This window comes from Coregonus lavaretus (assembly GCF_964263955.1).
Source record: "Coregonus lavaretus genome assembly, chromosome: 37".
NCBI lineage: Eukaryota > Metazoa > Chordata > Actinopteri > Salmoniformes > Salmonidae > Coregonus > Coregonus lavaretus.
The window spans coordinates 22,606,117-22,628,427 of record NC_140024.1 but is presented as its reverse complement, the minus strand read 5'-3'; the positions used below and the strand labels follow the sequence as shown (position 1 = coordinate 22,628,427).

General features: G+C 45.2%; 1 protein-coding gene across 1 annotated transcript in view; it reads left to right on the top strand.

The window, feature by feature from the left end:
* LOC311111379 (alpha-ketoglutarate-dependent dioxygenase FTO-like) overlaps positions 1–22,311 on the top strand; it is a gene marked incomplete at its 5' end in the record, with an annotated part of 128,115 nt that overhangs the window by 34,995 nt on the left and 70,809 nt on the right. Inside the window, one exon of the mRNA XM_084154096.1 lies at positions 10,466–10,590. Within this exon, the coding sequence (XP_084010222.1) occupies positions 10,466–10,590 (125 nt within the window). The remainder of the gene's footprint in view (positions 1–10,465; positions 10,591–22,311) is intronic.

Below are 22,311 nucleotides of genomic sequence, written 5' to 3'. Positions count from 1 at the left end.
TGCTAACTTTCTATTGAAATGTATTGGAGTGAGATCATTTATTTCATTTGAGATATGTATTCCGAGTATATCCACATCACCATCAGACCATTTTATTGGTAAACATGGTAATTAAAAAAATTGTATTTTTTAGTGATCCAATACGTAATATAGTACATTTATCATAATTTGGTTGTAATCCAGAGAGATTAGAAAATGTATCTAGATCCTCTATGAGGCTGTGGAGGGATTCAAGTTGTGGATTTAAAAGAAAACATGAATCATCAGCGTACAATGACACCTTTGTTTTTAAGCCCTGGATTTCTAATCCCTTGATATTATAGTTGGATCTGTTTTTAATAGCTAACATTTCGATGGCCATAATAAATAGATATGCCGATAGTGGACAACCTTGTTTTACTCCTCTTGACAGTTTAAAACTTTCAGAGACATAGCCATTATTTACTATTTTACACCTAGGGTTACTTTAACACATTTTATATGAGATACTCCAAAATTGATATGCTCCAGGCATTTATATATAAACTCCAGTCGTACTTTATCAAATACCTTTTCAAAGTCTGCTATGAATAGCAGACCTGGTTTTCCAGATTGTTCATAGTGTTCTATTGTTTCCAGTACTTGCCTTATATTATCTCCAATGTATCGTCCATGTAAAAAACCTGTCTGATTAGAATGAATAATGTCCGACAATAACTTTTTAATTCTATGCGCTATACATTTTGCTAGAATTTTTGCATCACAACACTGAAGTGTAAGGGGCCTCCAATTATTTTAATGGACTGGATCTTTATATTTTCCACATGTATCCTGTTTCAGTAATAATGAAATCAGACCTTCTTCTTGAGTGTCTGATAATCTACCATTTACATAGGAGTGGTTAAAACATGCTAATAACGGTCCTCTGAGTATATATATTTTTTGGGGTATACCTCGACTGGTATGCCATCCAACCCTGGAGTTTTCCCGAACTTAAAGTCTTTAATGGCATCCAGAAGTTCCTCCTCTGTAATTTCACGTTCACATGAGTCTTTCTGTATGGCTGTTAATTTTACATTATCGATAGAAAAAAAATCCCTACAATTAGCTTCAGTTAGAGGAGATGGAGGCGACTGAAACGAAAACATATGCTTAAAGTACTTTGCTTCCTCCTTCAAAATATAATTTGTTGAATCATGGGTGACTCCGTCATTTGTAACCAGTTTCAGTAAATTATTTTTGGTAGCATTTCTATGTTGAAGATAAAAAAATAATTTGGTGCATTTTCCCCCATATTCCATCCAGTTTGCTTTATTTTTATAATATATTACACTTGATCTTTCTTGAATTTATTTTTAATTTATTCTGAGCCTCCATTTTACAATGTTTATTGGTATCTAGCTGTTCTGTTAGACCTTCTATTTCGCACACTCTTAGCATTATTTCGAACAGCTTCACCTGGAATGCTTTTCCAACAGTTTTGAATAAGTTCCCACATATGCTGAGCACTTGTTGGCTGCTTTTCCTTCACTCTGCAGTCCGACATCCCAAATCATCTCAATTTGGTTGAGGTCGGGGGATTGTGGAGGCCAGGTCATCTGATGCAGCACTCCATCACTCTCCTTCTTGGTAAAATAGCCCTTACACAGCCTGGAGGTGTGCTGGGTCATTGTCCTGTTGAAAAACAAATGATAGTCCCATTAAGCCCAAACCAGATGGGATGGCGTATTGCTGCAGAATGCACTGTCTGTGATTCTAAATAAATCACAGACAGTGTCACCAGCAAAGCACCCCCACACCATAACACCTCCTCCTTCATGCTTTACGGTGGGAAATACACATGCAGAGATCATCCGTTCACCCACACTGCGTCTCACAAACACACGGTGGTTGGAACCAAAAATCTCCAATTTGGACTCCAGACCAAAGGACAGATTTCCACCGGTCTAATGTCCATTGCTCGTGTTTCTTGGCCCAAGCAAGTCTCTTCTTCTTATTGGTGTCCTTTAGTATTGGTTTCTTTGCAGCAATTCGACCATGAAGGCCTGATTCACCCAGTTGATATTGAGATGTGTCTGTTACTTGAACTCTGTGAAGCATTTATTTGGGCTGCAATTTATGAGGCTTGGAACTCTGATGAATTTATCCTCTGCAGCAGAGGTAACTCTGGTCTTCCATTTCTGTGGCGGTCCTCATGAGAGCCAGTTTCATCATAGTGCTTAATGGTTTTTGCGACTGCACTTGAAGAAACTTCTTGAAATGTTCCGTATTGTCTTAAAGTAATGATGGACTGTCGTTTCTCTTTGCTTATTTGAGCTGTTCTTGCCATAATATGGACATAATATACCCTTGTCACAACAGAACTGATTGGCTTAAATGCATTAACTTTAAACAAGGCACACCTGTTAATTACATTTACATTTACATAATTTAGCAGATGCTCTTATCCAGAGCGACTTACAAATGGGTGCATTCAACTTATGATAGCCAGTGGGACAACCACCTTTTTTAAAACTTTTTTTTTTATGGGGGGTGGGGGAAGAAGGATTACTTTATACTATTCCAGGTATTCCTTAAAGAGGTAGGGTTTCAAGTGTCTCCGGAAGGTGGTCAATTGAAATGCATTCCAGGTGACTACCTCATGAAGCTGGTTGAGAGAATGCCAAGAGTGTGCAAAGCTGTCATCAAGGCAAAGGGTGGCTATTTGAAGAATCTCAAATATAAAATATATTTTGATTGGTTTAACACTTTTTTGCTTACTGCATGATTCCATATGTGTTATTTCATAGTTTTGATGTCTTCACTATTATTCTACGTTGTAGAAAATAGTAAAAATCAAGAAAAACCCTTGAATGAGTAGGTGTTCTAAAACCTTTGACCGGTAGTGTATATAACTCTCTCTCTCTCTCTCTCTCTCTCTCTCTCTCTCTCTCTCTCTCTCTCTCTCTCTCTCTCTATATATATATATATATATATATATATATATAACTCTATACCACCTCTGTATATAGTATATGTTCTGTTCAAACCACCTTCTCCTGTGCTAGCTATGCTGCAGGAGATTGATGGAAATCCCCATTATTGGTTTAGCATTTCTTAGGAAATGAGGTATGGAGCATTGGAGTGTGTGTAACATTGTAACTTTCAAGGAGAGCTCCTGGCTTTCCCCCAGTCAGCAAAAAGCTTTTATTGGCAAGAGAGAGGTGCTGATCAGAATCTGCTATCTACAACAGTCTATGATAAAATTTTAGATGGAGGGAGGGAGGGAGAGAGGGAGTTGCCATGTGTCTTCCATCTCTGTCGAGCTCAATCTTTTCTGTCTTAAATTAGTCCTTACACCTCAGATGCTTTCTTATGGTGGACAGTGATGCATTTTGTCTAGGCCAGGAATAATAATATAATATAATAATATAATAATAATAAATAATAATAATAATAATATAATATGCCATTTAGCAGACGCTTTTATCCAAAGCGACTTACAGTCATGCGTGCATACATTTTTTTTTTGTGTATGGGTGGGGTAGTTTGTGTAGAATATGTGTGTGTCCTTGCCAGTCCTCTGATGTGGAGGCAAGTGTGTGTGTGTGTGGTAGTCGCCATCTGCAGAGCTCATTTAGAGGTATGTGGTTTAACCATTAAACTCCACTGGATCCGCTCTCATCCTGCCCTGTGCGACGGTTAGAGCCGTGCGAGTAGGGTTTTTGTATGATGTTTGTGAGGCTGAATTGGACTGTCGGATTGCGACCTTAAAACAGATTTACTTTTTCTTTCCCACCAAAAGGGACAACCACAAAAGCCAATCGGTTTCTGCCTCATTTGGCCCTGTGCAAAGCGTATGTCCACCCGTCCTCCCTGCATTCTGCCCTTAAAGATGGACTGTAGCTCTGCCTTACAAAGACGCCCTGCCCACACTAGTGCATGACAATGCCTTCAAACACAATCACTTGTTGAGGCCAACTCCTTCTATGGTGTCTCTTTCCAACCCCCCCTTTTCTGCTCAAACGGGCTTCTCTGATGTTTCAGACACATTTTTTAAATGTTTTACACTTCATATAATCCGGTGTGTATAGGGAAGCCCAGTTTGGGGGGGACATAATTGATGGCACCCACAACCCTTAGGGGGTCAATCTGGCAGAAAGGGAAACCTCTCAATCACCACGAAGATCACAAGTACCACTCACGCACACACACACGCACATACGCACACACACACACACACACACACACCAACTCATCTCTAGGGGCCTGAATAGACATAAGACCTCCTCCCACCCCTTCTCTGTAAGAGGCCTAGTGTTTTTCCAGCCCCCCACCCCTCAGCCTGTTCGCTCCGTTGCCTGCTCAGCTTTAGTGATGTCAACAGTCAGGGGCCTTCAAAGTGGAAAAGAGCCTGCACAGTGATGAGACCAAGTCAACACATGACACAAATTCACCCCAACCACTTCAGTCAGTCCCCCATTCCCTGCAGAAGCTTAAGCTATCTTCCCATCAGTCCTCGTGGAAATTTGGCAAATCAAATTTCAGCCAGGTCTCGATTTGGCCCATCTCTAATGTGATGATAGGCAGGAATAGGTAAGAGCAGCACTTTTATGACTGGAAGTTGTGTGATGTCACAGGAAAGGGAAAGTATCTCGGGCTTATTTCCTTGGCTAATATAATGTTTTCAGCCGTGTGACTGTTACCCCCAGAGCAACGTAACCTGGGAAGCCAGAGAGAGAGAGACACACACATACACACACACAGCATGATCACAGTTCCCTGGTTGTCCATATCACCCAGCAGAAGCTATCAATTACCCGGAGCAAGGTGCCTGAAGCCTTTTTCCACCGACCAGTTGTGGAAGTCATATTGGTTTCTTGTATTAGCAGCTTGCCAAACTCCCACTCCCTGGGCCTATGAAATAAGATGTCGGGGCAGGAGCAACCGGAGCAGCCAGTAAGTGTCAGAAGATTTGGAGAATAGGCCTGAAATCTACCCGAGCTAGAGTGCTAGCGTCGGACCAAAAGGGGAGATGGAGTAAGTGAGAGTTGGGCTGGATGAAGAGAGCTAGAAAGAGGGAGGGAGGGAGGGAGGGAGGGGGGGAGAGAGAGAGAGAGAGAGAGAGAGAGGGAGAGAGAGAGGGACAGAGAGAGGGACAGAGAGAGGGACAGAGAGAGGGAGGGAGAGAGAGAGGGAGAGAGAGAGGGAGAGAGAGAGAGAGAGAGAGAGAGAGAGAGAGACAGAGAGACAGAGAGACAGAGAGAGAGAGAGAGAGAGAGTGGAACGGATAGAAAGAAATGGAGAAAGACAGAGTGAGAGAGAGCAGGGCTGAGGCTCTGGCTGGTTCAGATATCTGTGTGGATGTTTGAGGTTGGCCGTCTTGGTCAGCGTGACACGAGCTCCTGCATGTAGCTGGTTGTGTAAGAGAGGCCCCAGCAGTCGTAAACAGAAGGATGGATTACTGGGCCGGGCCAGGCCTCCATTATGGGCAGCCGTGTAGTTGGCACAAGAGAGTCTGACGAGGAGGCCTGGACATTGCTGGGACTGGTAAATGTGGCTGTGCCAGGGAGTTGGGGGAAAACTGGAAGAGGTAGAGGTGAGGCTGCCAGTCAGACAGACGGAGGTGGGCAGAGCAGTAAGGTAGATGCTGTCCCTATCTCTAACCACTGATACAGGGTCAGATATGTCTTTAATCCGCAATGGATAAGGTTAGAATTGAGGGTAGGGTAATCTGATCTTAGATCTGTGGGTAACTTTTAACTGGAGTGTGGGGAGAAGAGTGTGAGTCATAGCCTGGTCCAATAGAGGAAGTGTAGAGCCAGGTAGAATCCAACATGCCTGCAACTGCTGATCTGAAGTCAGGAAGTAATACTTTTCATGGGGTGTTAAGATTTTGAGAGATACTCTAGGGTCAGTCTTAAAGCACTAAAGTATTTATAGTGTGGAGCTTATTTTCCTATTACTTCCTACTTCCTCTCTAGTAATATACTTTCTATAAGTTACACTGTGACCAAACCAGTCACTTTTGGACTGGTAGTGTAGCATAGCACCATAAAAACACAGCCCCAGTTGCCCTCACTTTTATTTCGTTCCCAGTCTTTCTATGCGGAAAGACAAATGGTGGCATTTGAGATCAGATGTTAGATAGTTGTTTGTTAGTTGTGCGTGTCACCAGGTGACGTGGAGAGGATCTGTGTCTGCACCACGTACTCTCACTACTGGTGTCCCCCACGGTTCTAGGCCCTCTCCTCTTCTCTCTATACACCAAGTCACTCGGCTTCGTCATATCCTCACATGGTCTCTCTCCTATCATTGATATGCGGATGATACTTACTAGTTTTCTCCTTCACCCCTTCTGACACCCAAGTGGCGACACGCATCTCTGCGTGTCTGGCAGATATCTTAGCTTGGATGTCAACCCACCACCTCAAGCTCAACCTCGACAAGACGGAGCTGCTCTTCCTCCCGGGGAAGGCTTGCCCGCTCAAAGACCTCTCCATCACGGTTGACAACTCCACAGTGTCGCCCTCCCAGAGTGCAAAGAACCTTGACGTGACTCTGGATAACACCCTGTTGTTCTCTGCAAACATCAAAGCAGTGACTCGCTCCTACAGGTTCATGCTCTACAACATCCGTAGAGTACGACACTACCTCACACAGGAAGCGGCGCAGGTCCTAATCCAGGCACTTGTCTTCTCCCTTGGCCCTCCGACCCCTACGGGTCCAAGCTCTTCTCTGTCCTGGCACCCCAATGGTGGACCCCCCCCCCCCCCCCCCCCCCAAATATATAAATAAAACTAAACATGAACCAGCACTTGCCCCCCAGACTCTACTGATAGCTACGTTATTGAGGAAAAATTTACTTTCTATGCCTGTGATATGTGGTTGTCCCACCTAGCCATCTTACGATGAATGCACTAACTTTAAGTCGCTCTGGATAAAAGCATCTGTTAATTGACTAAAATGTCAAATGTGTCAGTGAGAAGCCGCAAGCTGCCCTGGGGTCTGGTCTTTAGAAGTTGTTCTCTGTCTATGTTTGTATTTGTTTACCTGAGCTAGGAAATCTGGAGGCCTTTCTTTAGATGAAATACACAAGGCTGGAACTGGTGGACAAGGGTATAGAGCTGGATCTGTGTGTGGCAGCTATAGGCTCCCCCCTGCCCTTTCTCTCCCCCTTGGTCCCTACCCCAGGTCACAGGGACATCTCTGGTCAGCATCAGGAAGCTGAGGACGGGTGCTGTCATCTGGCTGTAAACAGAGGGGGAGTGGAGGGTAGGGCCACCCGGTGCTAACAGATGGGGCTGAGATGATAAAGGTGTGGGATGTGGGTGTAGGGCAGGCTGGGCTGGGTAGGTGTGGGCTGTGGGTTTAGGGCAGGCTGGGCTGGGTAGGTGTGGGCTGTGGGTTTAGGGCAGGCTGGGCTGGGTAGGTGTGGTCTGGTGCTGGGGCTGGGTAGGTGTGGGTCTGTGGGTGTAGGGCAGGCCGGGCAGGGTAGGTGTGGGTCTGGGGGGTGATGAGGAGCTTGCTCTGGCCCAGTGCAGTAAACAAGCAGTAGAGAGTCTAAAGGGCCTGGGGATCAGCCTGGGGCTTAACCTGAAGGCGTCACTCATCACCGGTCAGTCAGACCCCCTCCTGAACACAGTGCAACAAACACACATAGAGAGACACACACACACGCCCCTCGCCCCTCTCAGAAGCCTGTCGCCAGTGTGTTTACTAAGGCTTAACAGGAGAGGTGAGCATGAGTTCAGGCCTGCCATCAGTGTGAGGGTCCTGTTGTGGGTCTTCTCCTGCTCCTTTGGTGGCTTCTGTCATCATCCATGCTGGGGCAGAGGAGGGACAGAGGGGCTCTTCCCCTCTCCGCTGAACCCCTGACCCCTCACGCCTCCAGGGCGAAGAGACACACATACAGAATCAGCATTTAGTGGGGTTAAAACAGGTTTCTGTTCAGTTATACTCAGCAGTGCTGAATCACACAGCAGACAAACACGACTCAGGAGTGTACTGTAAAGGAAAGGAATCCATAGAGATTGTGAGAACTCATTTCAGAGACGTTGATACACTCGGAATGCACTTTCTCATAGTTTCTCAAGCTGTCAATCATATGAAGAATAGTGCTTGATGCAAGGTGACGGCTACAGTACAGTTTCCATAGGGATCAGACCTATAGCCAGCCACCATTCTCTCCTCTGGTCAGCTGATTTACCTCACGTCTCATTCTCCTCAGGTGCAATCGGTCACATGTCGTAGGCTCGCCGCCCGTATCATCAAATGTTTTGACACCTGTCCCGTCCATGTAGGGGGAAGTGAGGATGATTTTGACGACTCTCAATCCTGCTCCGCTCCCTTCTCAAGAACCCACAATCAAACCTGTCCTCACACGAATGAAGACAGACAGGTGGATTGTCAGAAACGGATTAAAAAGGCTGGGAAAAAAAGAGTCTCCCTTGCATTGTGCGTTTTGAAAGAGAGGAGGGGGAGAATGGAGAGAGGAGATAGAAAGAGAGAGCTGTGTAAAAAGAGGAAATGAAAGCATGTGACTGGTGGATGTGACAGGAAGAGACTGCTCTTAACAAGCAGTCAGAGTCAGTCAGAGTAACAGATCCATCACACCTCCCTCTGAGGGGAGAGACGGAGAGAAACGCACGGAGAGAGAGATGGAGAAAGAGGGAGGGGAGAGAGCAGAGGGGGAGAGAGAGACCGAGAGCCAAAGGGATAGAGAGATGGAAGGAGAGAGACGGCGATGGTGGGACGGAGGGAGAGAAACGGAGATGGTGGGACGGAGGGAGAGAGATGGAGAGAGAAAAAGACGGGAGGAGTGAGAGAGTAAGACTGAAGGGAAAGAGGGATTTGAGCGGCACTGACAGAACTGCATTTAATTTGGGCTGCCAGATCCCTTTTCATTTCACTTCCTCTGAAGCGGCTTAGAGAAAAGGAGGAGAGGAGAAGACAGCAGAGGAGGAGAGAAAGCAGAGGAGAGAAGAGGAGAGGAACTGTGAGAGGAATAAGAGAGGAGAGGTTACCAGTATGTTCCAGATTAACGTTGATGCACCACGTCACACTCTAAGCCTCCCTGTAATTCATGTTCAACAGGGGTATACTCACACATTACACACCAGTGGTGTACGTGATTAATTGACTCAGTCTCTAATATTTGGGGTAATTTGCCATCCTCTGATGTGAAACTGCCTTCATATTCATCCTGGATTCTCTCTAGGTCCGTTTTGGAAGACATTTTGATAGGGTTTTGTGATAAGGCTACGGCAAGGGTTAGTGTTGGAGTTGTGAGCTAGGGATAGAGTTTGGCCTGTGGTCAAGGATGAGTTCAAGGTTCAAACTTGGTCAGAATTGTGTCACAGTGGCTATTACCAGAAACAGAGTTTAATTAAATCAGTCCCAAGCCCAATCAGCCTATCAGTCCGGTTTTGTCACTAATTTCATGTATCTGCTTAGCAAGCCCTCATATTTAGCCTCACATTGAACAAGGACATACAGGACAACCAGAAATTATAACAATTTGATACAAAAATCACATTCATGAGTTTTATTGACTAATGTCACTGCACAAATGAGGCCCGCCAAACAAAAACCTGATCAAAAAGGCATTTATACGTATAATGTAAGGACAGGAAATGTTGGCTCAGTGGGAAATAAATATTCAAATAGTCTGTGACAACTGTGTTCCATTTGGAGTTTGTGACAGCATCTATATGAGTCTACTGGCCCGTGTAGCTCAGTTGGTAGAGCATGGTGCTTGCAACGCCAGGGTTGTGGGTTTGATTCCCACAGGGGGCCAGTATTAAGAAAAAAAAATAATGTATGCACTCACTAACTGTAAGTCGCTCTGGATAAGAGCGTCTGCTAAATGACTAAAACAATATATATATATATATATATATATATATATATATATATATTATAGACACTATTTCCTGGGCAGGAATTAATGAAATTGACTGTTATATCCACAAAACATCACCCATTGTTTTATACCCATGTCTGTGATCTGTCTGGAAGTGTTTGAAGTCTGTCTGGGAGCAATAAGAAAGCTCAGGAAAACATCAGGAATTATCACAATGCAATACTTATTTATGAGCTTCTATGTAAAAAAAAGTGCGGCTTGTGATCGTCGTAGAGCAAAACAGACAACACGTCCTTCTTAGTGACAGTCTAAGCTTTGATGCCATGATGGAGTCATAATAGTCTGTAGCTCAAACTGTTCAGACTTTAGAGACGTTTTTGTGAGAACAACCGGTTTCTGAATGTTGTCTCGCCGACGCAAGACGCTGCTATGGGTGGATCCAGGACAATTAGACGCTTCAAATGACATGTCCAGGAAGTCTGTAGCTCAAACAAGCGAGTCAGGAAGTGTTCAGAACCACTCACATTCCACCTGCACCAAATTGGACCTGATAAGTCTGAGATATTGTTTTCTTTGGATTCATAGACAGAATCGAGATTGTCATTTTAATACATCATTTCCTGTTTACTTCCTATCTTTCAGACGCAACTCTTCCTGGCAGCGGTGGAGGAAGAGGGACAACCGGAGGAGGGCAGGAGAGAGATGGCAGAGACCCTGCTAACTGCCCTGACAGACAGACAGCAGCACAGACAGACCTGGAGAGACAGGTAAGCAAATAACCACCAACAACAGTAAACAACAACATAATCAACAGTAAACAGAAACTCACATACAACAATGTTGAAATGTGAAAACAAGCACACGTGTCTGGATGGCTCATGTTCAAGAATCACACCCTGTTACACTTTCAATTGTGTGAAAAAAACCCTTCAAGGAATCAGAATTGTTGAAATTTGAGTAGGTATGCAGGTGATGTAAAGATAGTCTGCAGAGCCGACGTGGGTGTTGGAGGTTGTTTGTAGTGAGGGGTCTTGGATTGGATAGCCCAGTGACTTCCTCCCCTAGATGAGTGCCAGTCCAGGGTTAGAACAGAGACAGAGCCCATTCATTCAGATAAAGCAGGGCCTCACACTCACAACCATGTTGATTTAGCTGTTCCATCTCTCCCTCCACTCTAGTAACTGTTCCATCTCTCCGTCCACTCCCCCCCCACACTCACACAGGAACACACACACACTACATTTACATTTAAGTCATTTAGCAGACGCTCTTATCCAGAGCGACTTACAAATTGGTGCATTCAACTTATGATAGCAAGTGGGACAACCACTTTTTTTCTTCTTTTTTTTTTATGTGGGGGTAGAGGGGGGGTAGAAGGATTACTTTATACTATTCCAGGTATTCCTTAAAGAGGTAGGGTTTCAAGTGTCTCCGGAAGGTGGTCAGTGACTCTGCTGTCCTGGCGTCGTGGGGGAGCTTGTTCCACCATTGTATTATACACACATGTTATTACATATACACCCATAACACACTCCCACACAAAACATAATTTGTTTGTTTTAGCTGTTCCATCTCTCACTCCACTCTGGTAGTGGTAACTCCCCCCCCCCCCCCCCTCCCATCCCTCTCTCTACTGCCCTTGTCACACACACAGGCATGCATACAAAGGAATGCACACACACATCTGTGCGCGCACAAACACACACACACACACAGGAACAGGAACACACACACACATTACACATTATATGCACATAAAATAGGGTGTCCAATCAAAAAAGCATATTTTGACCAGTGGGTTAAATAATGAATTGTGTAGATCATCCTTCTAATGGAAAACCAATGGTCCAAACCTCATGTCTCTATCAGAATCCGTTAAAAAGTTATTGGAGTTTTTACCCTTGTAGGATGGCCAGAATTAGCGTGACTAAATCAATGGAGGCCAGAGAAAAAAAAGAAAATTGCATGGCGTCAACAAGGCTGGATTCTGTGGATGAATTAAGACTACTGGCTACTTGACAGGTTCTCTTTCCCGTTGAACTCATCATCTTTCTTCTCCAATCCACAGGACATAAAACAATATAGAGGTCAGAAGGATATAGATTTTGAGACATGACATGTAGTATTTTCATATTTTAGTATATGATTTTCATATTAATTTGAAATTCCTGTTCTCTTTCGAAGATTTCTCACAAAAACAAGTGTATCTCTGTGAAATGTCAACGGAGCACTGAGCGTATACCAAGCTTTTTATTTTCAAAGCCTTTTACATTTAATTTGGCTCGTGTCATGGAAATTTTGCTTTTAGAGAACTGAATGATTCAGAACATGAATAATCATATTTGTCTTGGTAAGATATATTTTATAACATAAGGAAGTGAAATTTCATAACCAAATAATGTTTTCACCCACTCTGGGCACCCTACATATTATTACATATACACCCATAACACACTCCCACACAAAACAAAATATATTTGTTTTAGCTGTTCCATCTCTCACTCCACCCCTCTGGTATTGTTCCCCCACACTACTGTTTTTCTTAGAAAGACACACACACAGCCACTCTCCGAGGGTGTCTCAGGGGGAGTTGGGATATGCAAAAAAAATACATTTCCATTTCACACCTCACACTCATACAGGTTACCCACTTGTACATGCAGTGAAACAGGACAAATATAAGCACCCCCTATTTGAACTTTGACACACACACACTACATATTATTACATATACACCCATAACACCCTCCCACACAAAACATAATATGTTTTGTGTGGGAGGGTGTTATGTAAGGGATAATCAACGAGGGGCTATGCGTTCTATGGAAAATAATGCACAATGTGGAAGGTGTGTGCCACGACACGCCAGTGGGAATAGTAGCTGAATTTGTCACTAGAATATTTTACCAATAAAAGTCGCTGGAGGGGTCTGAAAAGTCGCAAAGTTGGCAATATTGGAAATAATGCACTCTCTAGAATGCCCTTCAAGCCAATCAGAAACGAGTATTCAACAATGCCATGGTATAATTAAGCAATAAGGCCCGAGGAGGTGTGGTATATGGCCAATATACCACGGCTAAGGCCATATACCATAAACCCCCGAGGTGCCTTATTGCTATTATAAACTGGTTACCAACGAAATTAGAACAGTAAAAATATTTGTTTTGTCATACCCGTGGTATACGGTCTGATATACCACGACTGTCAGCCAATCAGCTTTCATAAACCACCCAGTTTATAAGGATGTACAGTGGGGGAAAAAAGTATTTAGTCAACACCAATTGTGCATGTTCTCCCACTTAAAAAGATGAGAGAGGCCTGTAATTTTCATCATAGGTACACGTCAACTATGACAGACAAAATGAGGGGAAAAAATCCAGAAAATCACATTGTAGGATTTTTAATTAATTTATTTTCAAATTATGGTGGAAAATAAGTATTTGGTCAATAACAAAAGTTTCTCAATACTTTGTTATATACCCTTTGTTGGCAATGACACAGGTCAAACGTTGGTGGTATTTTGGCCCATTCCTCCATGCAGATCTCCTCTAGAGCAGTGATGTTTTGGGGCTGTCGCTGGGCAACACCGACTTTCAACTCCCTCCAAAGATTTTCTATGGGGTTGAGATCTGGAGACTGGCTAGGCCACTCCAGGACCTTGAAATGCTTCTTACGAAGCCACTCCTTCGTTGCCCGGGCGGTGTGTTTGGGATCATTGTCATGCTGAAAGACCCAGCCACGTTTCATCTTCAATGCCCTTGCTGATGGAAGGAGATTTTCACTCAAAATCTCACGATACATGGCCCCATTCATTCTTTCCTTTACACGGATCAGTCGTCCTGGTCCCTTTGCAGAAAAACAGCCCCAAAGCATGATGTTTCCACCCCCATGCTTCACAGTAGGTATGGTGTTCTTTGGATGCAACTCAGCATTCTTTGTCCTCCAAACACGACAAGTTGAGTTTTTACCAAAAAGTTCTATTTTGGTTTCATCTGACCATATGACATTCTCCCAATCCTCTTCTGGATCATCCAAATGCACTCTAGCAAACTTCAGACGGGCCTGGACATGTACTGGCTTAAGCAGGGGGACACGTCTGGCACTGCAGGATTTGAGTCCCTGGCGGCGTAGTGTGTTACTGATGGTAGGCTTTGTTACTTTCGTCCCAGCTCTCTGCAGGTCATTCACTAGGTCCCCCCGTGTGGTTCTGGGATTTTTGCTCACCGTTCTTGTGATCATTTTGACCCCACGGGTTGAGATCTTGCGTGGAGCCCCAGATCGAGGGAGATTATCAGTGGTCTTGTATGTCTTCCATTTCCTAATAATTGCTCCCACAGTTGATTTCTTCAAACCAAGCTGCTTACCTATTGCAGATTCAGTCTTCCCAGCCTGGTGCAGGTCTACAATTTTGTTTCTGGTGTCCTTTGACAGCTCTTTGGTCTTGGCCATAGTGGAGTTTGGAGTGTGACTGTTTGAGGTTGTGGACAGGTGTATTTTATACTGATAACAAGTTCAAACAGGTGCCATTAATACAGGTAACGAGTGGAGGACAGAGAAGCCTCTTAAAGAAGAAGTTACAGGTCTGTGAGAGCCAGAAATCTTGCTTGTTTGTAGGTGACCAAATACTTATTTTCCACCATAATTTGCAAATAAATTCATAAAAAATCCTACAATGTGATTTTCTGGAATTTTTTTCCTCAATTTGTCTGTCATAGTTGACGTGTACCTATGATGAAAATTACAGGCCTCTCTCATCTTTTTAAGTGGGAGAACTTGCACAATTGGTGGCTGACTAAATACTTTTTTCCCCCACTGTATATGTAATAATATGTGTGTATATTTTGTAGTGTGTGTATGTTCCTGTGCGCGTGTGTGTGTGTGTGTATTCCTGTGTGTTGCATGCCTGTGTGTGTAGCTTAGTGTGTGTCTTTCTGAGACAATGGCACCAAAGCAGTAGCACTAGGCCCCATCTGTAAGGGCCTCTCCCTCCCTTTGTGGCCCAGCCTGGACACCCTTTGCTCAGGGGCAGACGAGACCCAGGCCCTGGCTCTGGTAAAAGCCTAAAGAGCCTGGAGGTGAATGAACACGCACAGACTACACACTACAGATTTATACCAAAAAGGGACAAACACACACAGACTACACACTACAGATTTATATCAACCAGGGACAAACACACACAGACTACACACTACAGATTTATACCAACCAGGGACAAACACACACAGACCACACACTGCAGATTTATATCAACCAGGGACAAACACACACAGACTACACACTACAGATTTATACCAACCAGGGACAAACACACACAGACCACACACTGCAGATTTATATCAACCTGGGACAAACACACACAGACTACACACTACAGATTTATACCAACCAGGGACAAACACACACAGACCACACACTGCAGATTTATATCAACCAGGGACAAACACACACAGACTACACACTACAGATTTATACCAACCAGGGACATTTTTCTTTCTCCAAAAAGGCATTAAGCAAACTTCTGCTAGCTACCTCGACAGACAGCCCCCTCCCTCTCCCCTCCATACCCCCTATTGCCCCCATAACCCTGTGGCCCGCCTCTGTTTTGATGTGTCCCCTCTTGTTGACCCCGAGCTACGCCCTGACCAGATGATTCTTGTAAACAGACAGTTTCCACACACCTCGACGGCCCGCGTTGACGCCTAGCCCGGCCTCTCAGCCTCTCTGGTGGAGGGAAGGAGGGAGGACTGGCCATCTGAACTGCATTCCTAACGCAGGTGCTGAAAGCTAGAAACCATCCCACTAGTCACTACACCCACCCCCCACCACTGCTACAACAACCCCACTACCACCCCACAAACGTCTGTGCCACCCTCCTAGTCCAGCCCAGCTGCACACACACACACACGCACACACGCACACAGCCCAGCCCTCACACATCACAGGGAAACCAATAACAGGGCCCAGGACAGGAAATGCAGGGTCCCTGTCTTCGGTTCAGACAGGAGTTTATTTCATCAGCAGGATAGAGTGATTAGATTGGGGGGACAGCGCCACACACAGACACACACACACACACACACACACACACACACACACACAGCCGTAATGTGTTTGAACTCCGACTGCTCCCTATCTCTCTGCACACAGATAATGCCTCTCCCCAAAAAGCAAGCCGGGGGTCATCTGTGAAGTGGCTGTCAACAAACGACGTTTAGACAAAATGAAACACATGGCCTTGCGCAATGTTAAGAGACGAGTCTGATAATGATTTGAGATATGGAGGGATAAGGGAAAATAAACAACTCTGTGTACTTTGTGGTGAATGATAGCTACACTTTGGGGTCTCTACAGGATTTTGTTCAGAAGTAGTTTCATTGTTCCAAATCAAAGATAAAGTACATGAGTCTTGATATACTGTATCAGAGAGAGAAAGAGAGACCGAAGTTCAGCTCAGTTTAGTCTGACTGATTCAAACATTCATTTATTTCCATAAAACCACTCACCAAAATGGAACTTTTTAAAATGATACAGCTGATTCATTTGACTGTTTAAATTTTTTCTATTTTATATCAAGGTTCTAATTAGGTTTCAGTAGACTCAGTATTCAACAGGCTCACTGTCTGCATTCTGCTGTTCTTTTGTTTCCGTGGAAACCATTCAGAGCATAATGCTCGCTAAAGGTTTCAAAACACAAAACAACATGATGGATTACTCTAGCTAAAGGCACAGAAACATAAACACAGCAAGCTGATTGATTAAGTTTTTCCCTGACTTTTGTTTCTTAAACACGACCAGTTAAAGCACTAGAGCGCTCAGCAAACCTGTGCCTGCTAGCTCTCAGCCCAGTATTCCCTCAGGCGTTTTTAGCACTATATAGCGAGAGAGAGAGAGAGGAAAAGAGAAATGTTCCCCGTGACCGCCAGGTCTTCACCAGAGACTTATGGGTACTCAGGGTGACGAATGCCTTTGCTCCCCCAGCACTGTGAGGGCAGTGCATCCATTCATTCATCCCCACTGCTCCAATTAAGTTATGAGGCTTTTCTTATTCTTATGAGCTTTTTTCCCTGTAACTTGGTTTCCGGTGGGTGCATATTGAGAAAGCTTTGATATATATATATATATATATATATATATATATATATATATATATATATCCTGAGTGTACAAAACATTAAGAACACCTGCTCTTTCCATGACATAATAATATATAATAATATGCCATTTAGCAGACGCTTTTATCCAAAGCGACTTACAGTCATGCGTGCATACATTTTTTGTGTATGGGTGGTCCCGGGGATCGAACCCACTACCTTGGCGTTACAAGCGCCGTGCTCTACCAGCTGAGCTACAGAGGACCACATAGACTGACCAGGTGAAAGCTACAATCCCTTATTGATGTCACTTGTTAAATCCACTTCAATCAGTGTAGATGAAGGGGAGGCGACAGGTTAAAGGAGGATGTTTAAGCCGTGAGACAATTGAGACATGGATTGTGTATGGGTGCCATTCAGAGGTTGAATTGGTAAGACAAAAGATTGAAGTGCCTTTGAACGGGGTATGGTAGTAGGTGCCAGGCGCATCGGTTTGTTTCAAGAACTGCAACACTGCTGGGTTTTTCACGCTCAACAGTTTCCCGTGTGTATCAAGAATGGTCCACCACCCAAAGGACATCCAGATAACTTGACACAACTGTGGGAAGCATTGGAGTCAACATTCCTGTGGAACGCTTGTAGAGTCCATGCCCCGACGAATTGAGGCTGTTCTAAAATATATTTTTATTTGTTTAACTCTTATTTGGTTACCACATGATTCCATATGTGTTATTTCATAGTTTTGATGTCTTCACTATTATTCTACAATGTAGAAAATAGTAAAAATAAAGAAAAACCCTTGAATGATTAGGTGTGTCCAAACCTTTGACTGGTACTGTATATATACCGTATATATATATGCTGTCTACCATGTCCTTAGATACATGACCTGTGAGTGGCCCTCCAAACAGTCAGTGTCCCTCCAAACAGTCATTATTAGGTCTGTGAGGGAGTGAGGGTGCTGTACCGTAGCATGGCAGTTAAATAATACATCATGAGTGTAAGGTAAACACTAGGTACTTATCCTTTGCCATCCAGAACTTATAACCCCTGGAAGCTTTGCTATTCTGGAGCCCTTTAGGTTGAGATTGACTAGATATAGAGAGCCTCGAGCCAGAGACCTGGAAGGTTGTTGTTAGTTGTCGTGTGGACATGAATCATGACTTTATATTTCTTGCCTTAGTGTGTCCTAACTGACTGAGAGGTGTTGTGACCTGTGCTGTGCCTGCGGCCACTTCAGACCCTCCTGAATGAGGTGACCCCGTGCCGACCTATCAGAGCCAAAGGTCACACCTCTGGACCAATAAAAAGGCTGCACTGTCACAGCCGGCGAGCAAACACTGAAGGGAACAGCTGTGAGTTTTGTACTGACCGTGCAAACTGCTGTAGGCTTTGTAAGGTCATTATGATAATGAAAATGATTACAGAATTACATGGGGGTTTAGGACATGAGAGCGGCGGGGAGGGGAAGGGAGGAGGACGTGGAGGAGAGGAGAGGAGAGGAGAGGAGAGGGGGAGGCACATTGGGTTTGATAAATGGACTGTGAAGGTACCCATCTGGCCCTTCTCTGTGGCTTTTCTCTTCTTTTCTTTCATTCTGTTCTGTTCATTCTGCCTCTCGCTCTCTTTACTACCCCTCTTTCATTCCTCTCCTCTGTTCTCTTACCGGGCTCTGTGTAAAAGGAGTGTGGGGCGGGTGTGGAGTGAAAGATCAACAGAGTACAGACCCAGCTTTCCTCTGGAGGGGAGGAGGAGGAAGGGAGTAGAGGGGTAGGGGAGGAGAGGGGTAGAGGAGGAGAGGAGGAGGAGAGGAGGAGGGCAGGAGGGGAGGAGAGGAGGGTAAGAGTAAGTGTTGATGACTCAGTAGAGGGGTTTCTGACTTGGTAGACCCTGTCCTCTCGGTCGGTGTTTGTGTGTGTGTGTGTGTGTGTGTGTGTGTGTGTGTGTGTGTGTGTGTGTGTGTGTGTGTGTGTGTGGACAGAACGGTAGGAGAGTTGGCAGCAGCCAATGACCTTTGACCTGGGAAGCAGTTGGACAGCTTGGACTGCGTAAATCAAGGGGCTGCTGTATTCCAGGGGCTCGGAAGTTAATCTTCCAATGGAAAACTGCATGACCTCAAACCATTACACTTCCTGACTGCACAATGCTTTTCCCCACACGTCTTATTTCAGTTCAACATAACCGTCATTGTCATTTGTAATTAGTTTACCATGAATAAATAGACTACTATATTTTTCCTCAAACTATTTAGTTTGCATATATTTGTTAGTCGGTTTGCTTTGAAAAAGGTAATTGAAACTAATCTATTATAGGTCTGTACACGGCACAGTCTTTAGTACTGCACTACATTTTCATGGAGCTGCTATTCTCACCAGCATTGTTGAGGTCTTTATTCTGTCTCACACAATACTCATCAGATCAGTGGGAGATTGAGAGAGAGATGTAGGTCCCATTGATAGATAGATGGAGAGAGGAGAGAGAGATGTAGGTCCCGTTGATAGAGAGATGGAGAAAAGAGAGATGTACGTCCCATTGATAGAGAGATGGAGAGAAGAGAGAGATGTAAGGTCTCCAGGTCCACAGCTGCACTCATCACTCAGCTGTCCATCGCTGTCCTCTGACCTGGGGGCCATCATCTCTTCCCCCAGCCTCTCCCAGCCTCCACGCCACCTTTGTTTACACTCCCTGTCTACCCCTGCACTCCCCCTTCTCTCCCCCTGCCCTCACCTAGGTACAGCGCTCCCGGACAAAGGGCCCAGCCTGTCATCATACCCAGGGGTCAGCAGGGGCCACAGTAGGGCCACAGGGGCCAGGCTGGAGTTATGTTCAGGCTGTGGTGAGTTCTCCACTGTGTCAGCCACCAGTTGCACCCCTGTAGAGCCACTCAGAGAGAGAGAGACCCTCCTCTCATGTTACTCCTAACCCCCCTCCTGCGTCCGCCACCATGATGACATGTCCTTTGTGTCCTCAGTGACAGAGTCCCCCCTCGATGGGGCGGGACCCAGAGAGAGGGACAATGGGGATCCCTTGTCCCAGATGGGAATTTGAAAGATGGTACTCTTCTTGTTCCACAATGAAGAGGGACAGAGTGGACAGAGCCCAGGCTGCTGCAGTCCAGGCTGTGACACAGTGACAGGTCTGATGACAGGAGCTATAGGACCCAGAGGGAGAGGCCCCATACTGTGGGAGGGTCCACTAACTACCAGACAACAACCTCCTTTTAACACATAGACCCATAGCAGCAACAAAGGGAGTTCCCATAGACCAGGGGTGTCAAGCTCATTCCATGGAGGGCCTAGTGTCTACGTGTTTTTGTTTTTTCCTTTCAATTAAGACCTAAACAACCAGGTGAGGGGAGTTCCTTACTAATTAGTGACCTTAATTCCTCAATCAAGTACAAGGGAGGAGTGAAAACACGCAGACACTCGACCCTCCGTGGAATAAATTTGACACTAACCCTAACCCAAGGGGGAGTCCCCATAGACCTCCATAGAGACCTGTAGCCAAGCAGTCATCTGTCTACAACAGTCTGCCAGTCAACAACAGTCATCTGTCTACAACAGTTTACCAGTCAACAACAGTCATCTGTCTACAACAGTCTGCTAGTCAACAGCAGTCATCTGTCTATAACAGTCTACCAGTCAACAACAGTCATCTGTCTACAACAGTCTGCCAGTCAACAGCAGTCATCTGTCTACAACAGTCTACCAGTCAACAGCAGTCATCTGTCTACCAGTCAACAGCAGTCATCTGTCTACAACAGTCTGCCAGTCAACAGCAAAGTGATGGGGACGGCCTTCTGTTATGTAATGATTTTAATCCCCATCAACATGTGTGTCTGTCATCACCTCTCTCTAGTCCAGATCCTCATGACCAGCGCCACATATCATCACAGGGTGACGTACACAGTCAGGGTGAGAGGTGGATGTCACTTGAAGGGATGTCGTGAACCAACAGTCCACGTGATAGGCTGATTCGTTGGCAGTTAGGGGTGAGAGGGGATGTCATGTCATGTGACACCAAACTTCATCGCTGTTCGTTAGCTGTTCATTAATGACTTGTGTACAGCTTTGCTCTCATTTGTTTAATTAGTGTGGCTGGCGTGGCCCCGGAAGGAGGGGGTGGCGAGGGTGGCGGGTGGTCGGGCTGGCTGCCGTGTTGGTGGGAGGGCGGTTGTTGAACAGAGCTCTGTGATGTAGTTGTCACCGGAGGGGACAGGTTAATCAGAGACATCTCTCAGACATCTTCCCCTTCGCTCCGTTCCTCCTGATCCCCTTAACATGAGAACATAGCTACTGTACCACTGCCTCCCTGCCAGGCTGCCAGCCAGCCAGCCCTCTGTCTGTCTGTCTGTCTGTTTTCCTTTGTGTACGTACTGCTCGCCAAAAGTTTGTTGGCTGCACATTTGTGACTCTCTCTACCTCAGGGTGCTACGCTATGCTGTTATGTGCTGGTGGGCAAACACCTGTGACTGGATGAGCTGTCATCTACTGCTCTCTATCTACCCCTCTCTCTCTCTCTCTCTCTCTCTCTCTCTGTCTCTCTCTCTCTCTCTCTGTCTCTCTCTCTCTCTCTCTGTCTCTCTCTCTGTCTCTCTCTCTGTCTCTCTCTCTGTCTGTCTCTGTCTCTCTCTACCCCTCTCTCTCTCTCTACCCCTCTCTCTCTCTCAACCCCTCTCTCTCTCTCTCTTTCTCTCTACCCCTCTCTCTCTCTCTGTCTCTCTCTCTCTACCTCTCTACCTCTCTCTCTCTCTACCTCTCTCTCTGCCTCTCTCTTTCTCTATACCCTCTCTCTCTCTCTCTCTCTCTCTCTAACTCTCTCTCTCTCTCTCTCTCTCTACCTCTCTCTCTCTCTCTCTACCTCTCTCTACCTCTCTCTACCTCTCTCTCTTTCTCTCTACCTCTCTCTCTCTCTCTCTCTCTCTCTGTCTCTCTCTGTCTCTCTCTCTCTCTCTCTCTCTCTCTCTCTCTCTCTCTACCTCTATCTCTCTACCTCTCTCTCTCTTTACCTCTCTCTCTACCTCTCTCTCTTTCTCTCTACCTCGCTCTCTCTCTCCCTCTCCACCTCTCACACTCCCTACCGTTGGCATGTTTACCCAAATAAGAACACATCATCTGTGTCTTCCATCCTCATCCAGGGACTATAATTAACGTGAAAGTGATGGTTAGCTCAAAAAGCTTTGTAATTTGTCTGTCTTTATCTAAAACACGTCTGTGTGGTCTATCTGACAGTATGCGTGCAATGCTATCAGAGCGCCTGTGGCCTGGGTGTTTGAGGTGCGATTTGTGATTGTAAATTTCTCCCATGTATTCACCCGCACGTTTAGCATTAATACAGCTATGCACGACACGACCTCTGCGTTGTCAGACTCAGCCCCACAGCTCCACAGCACGT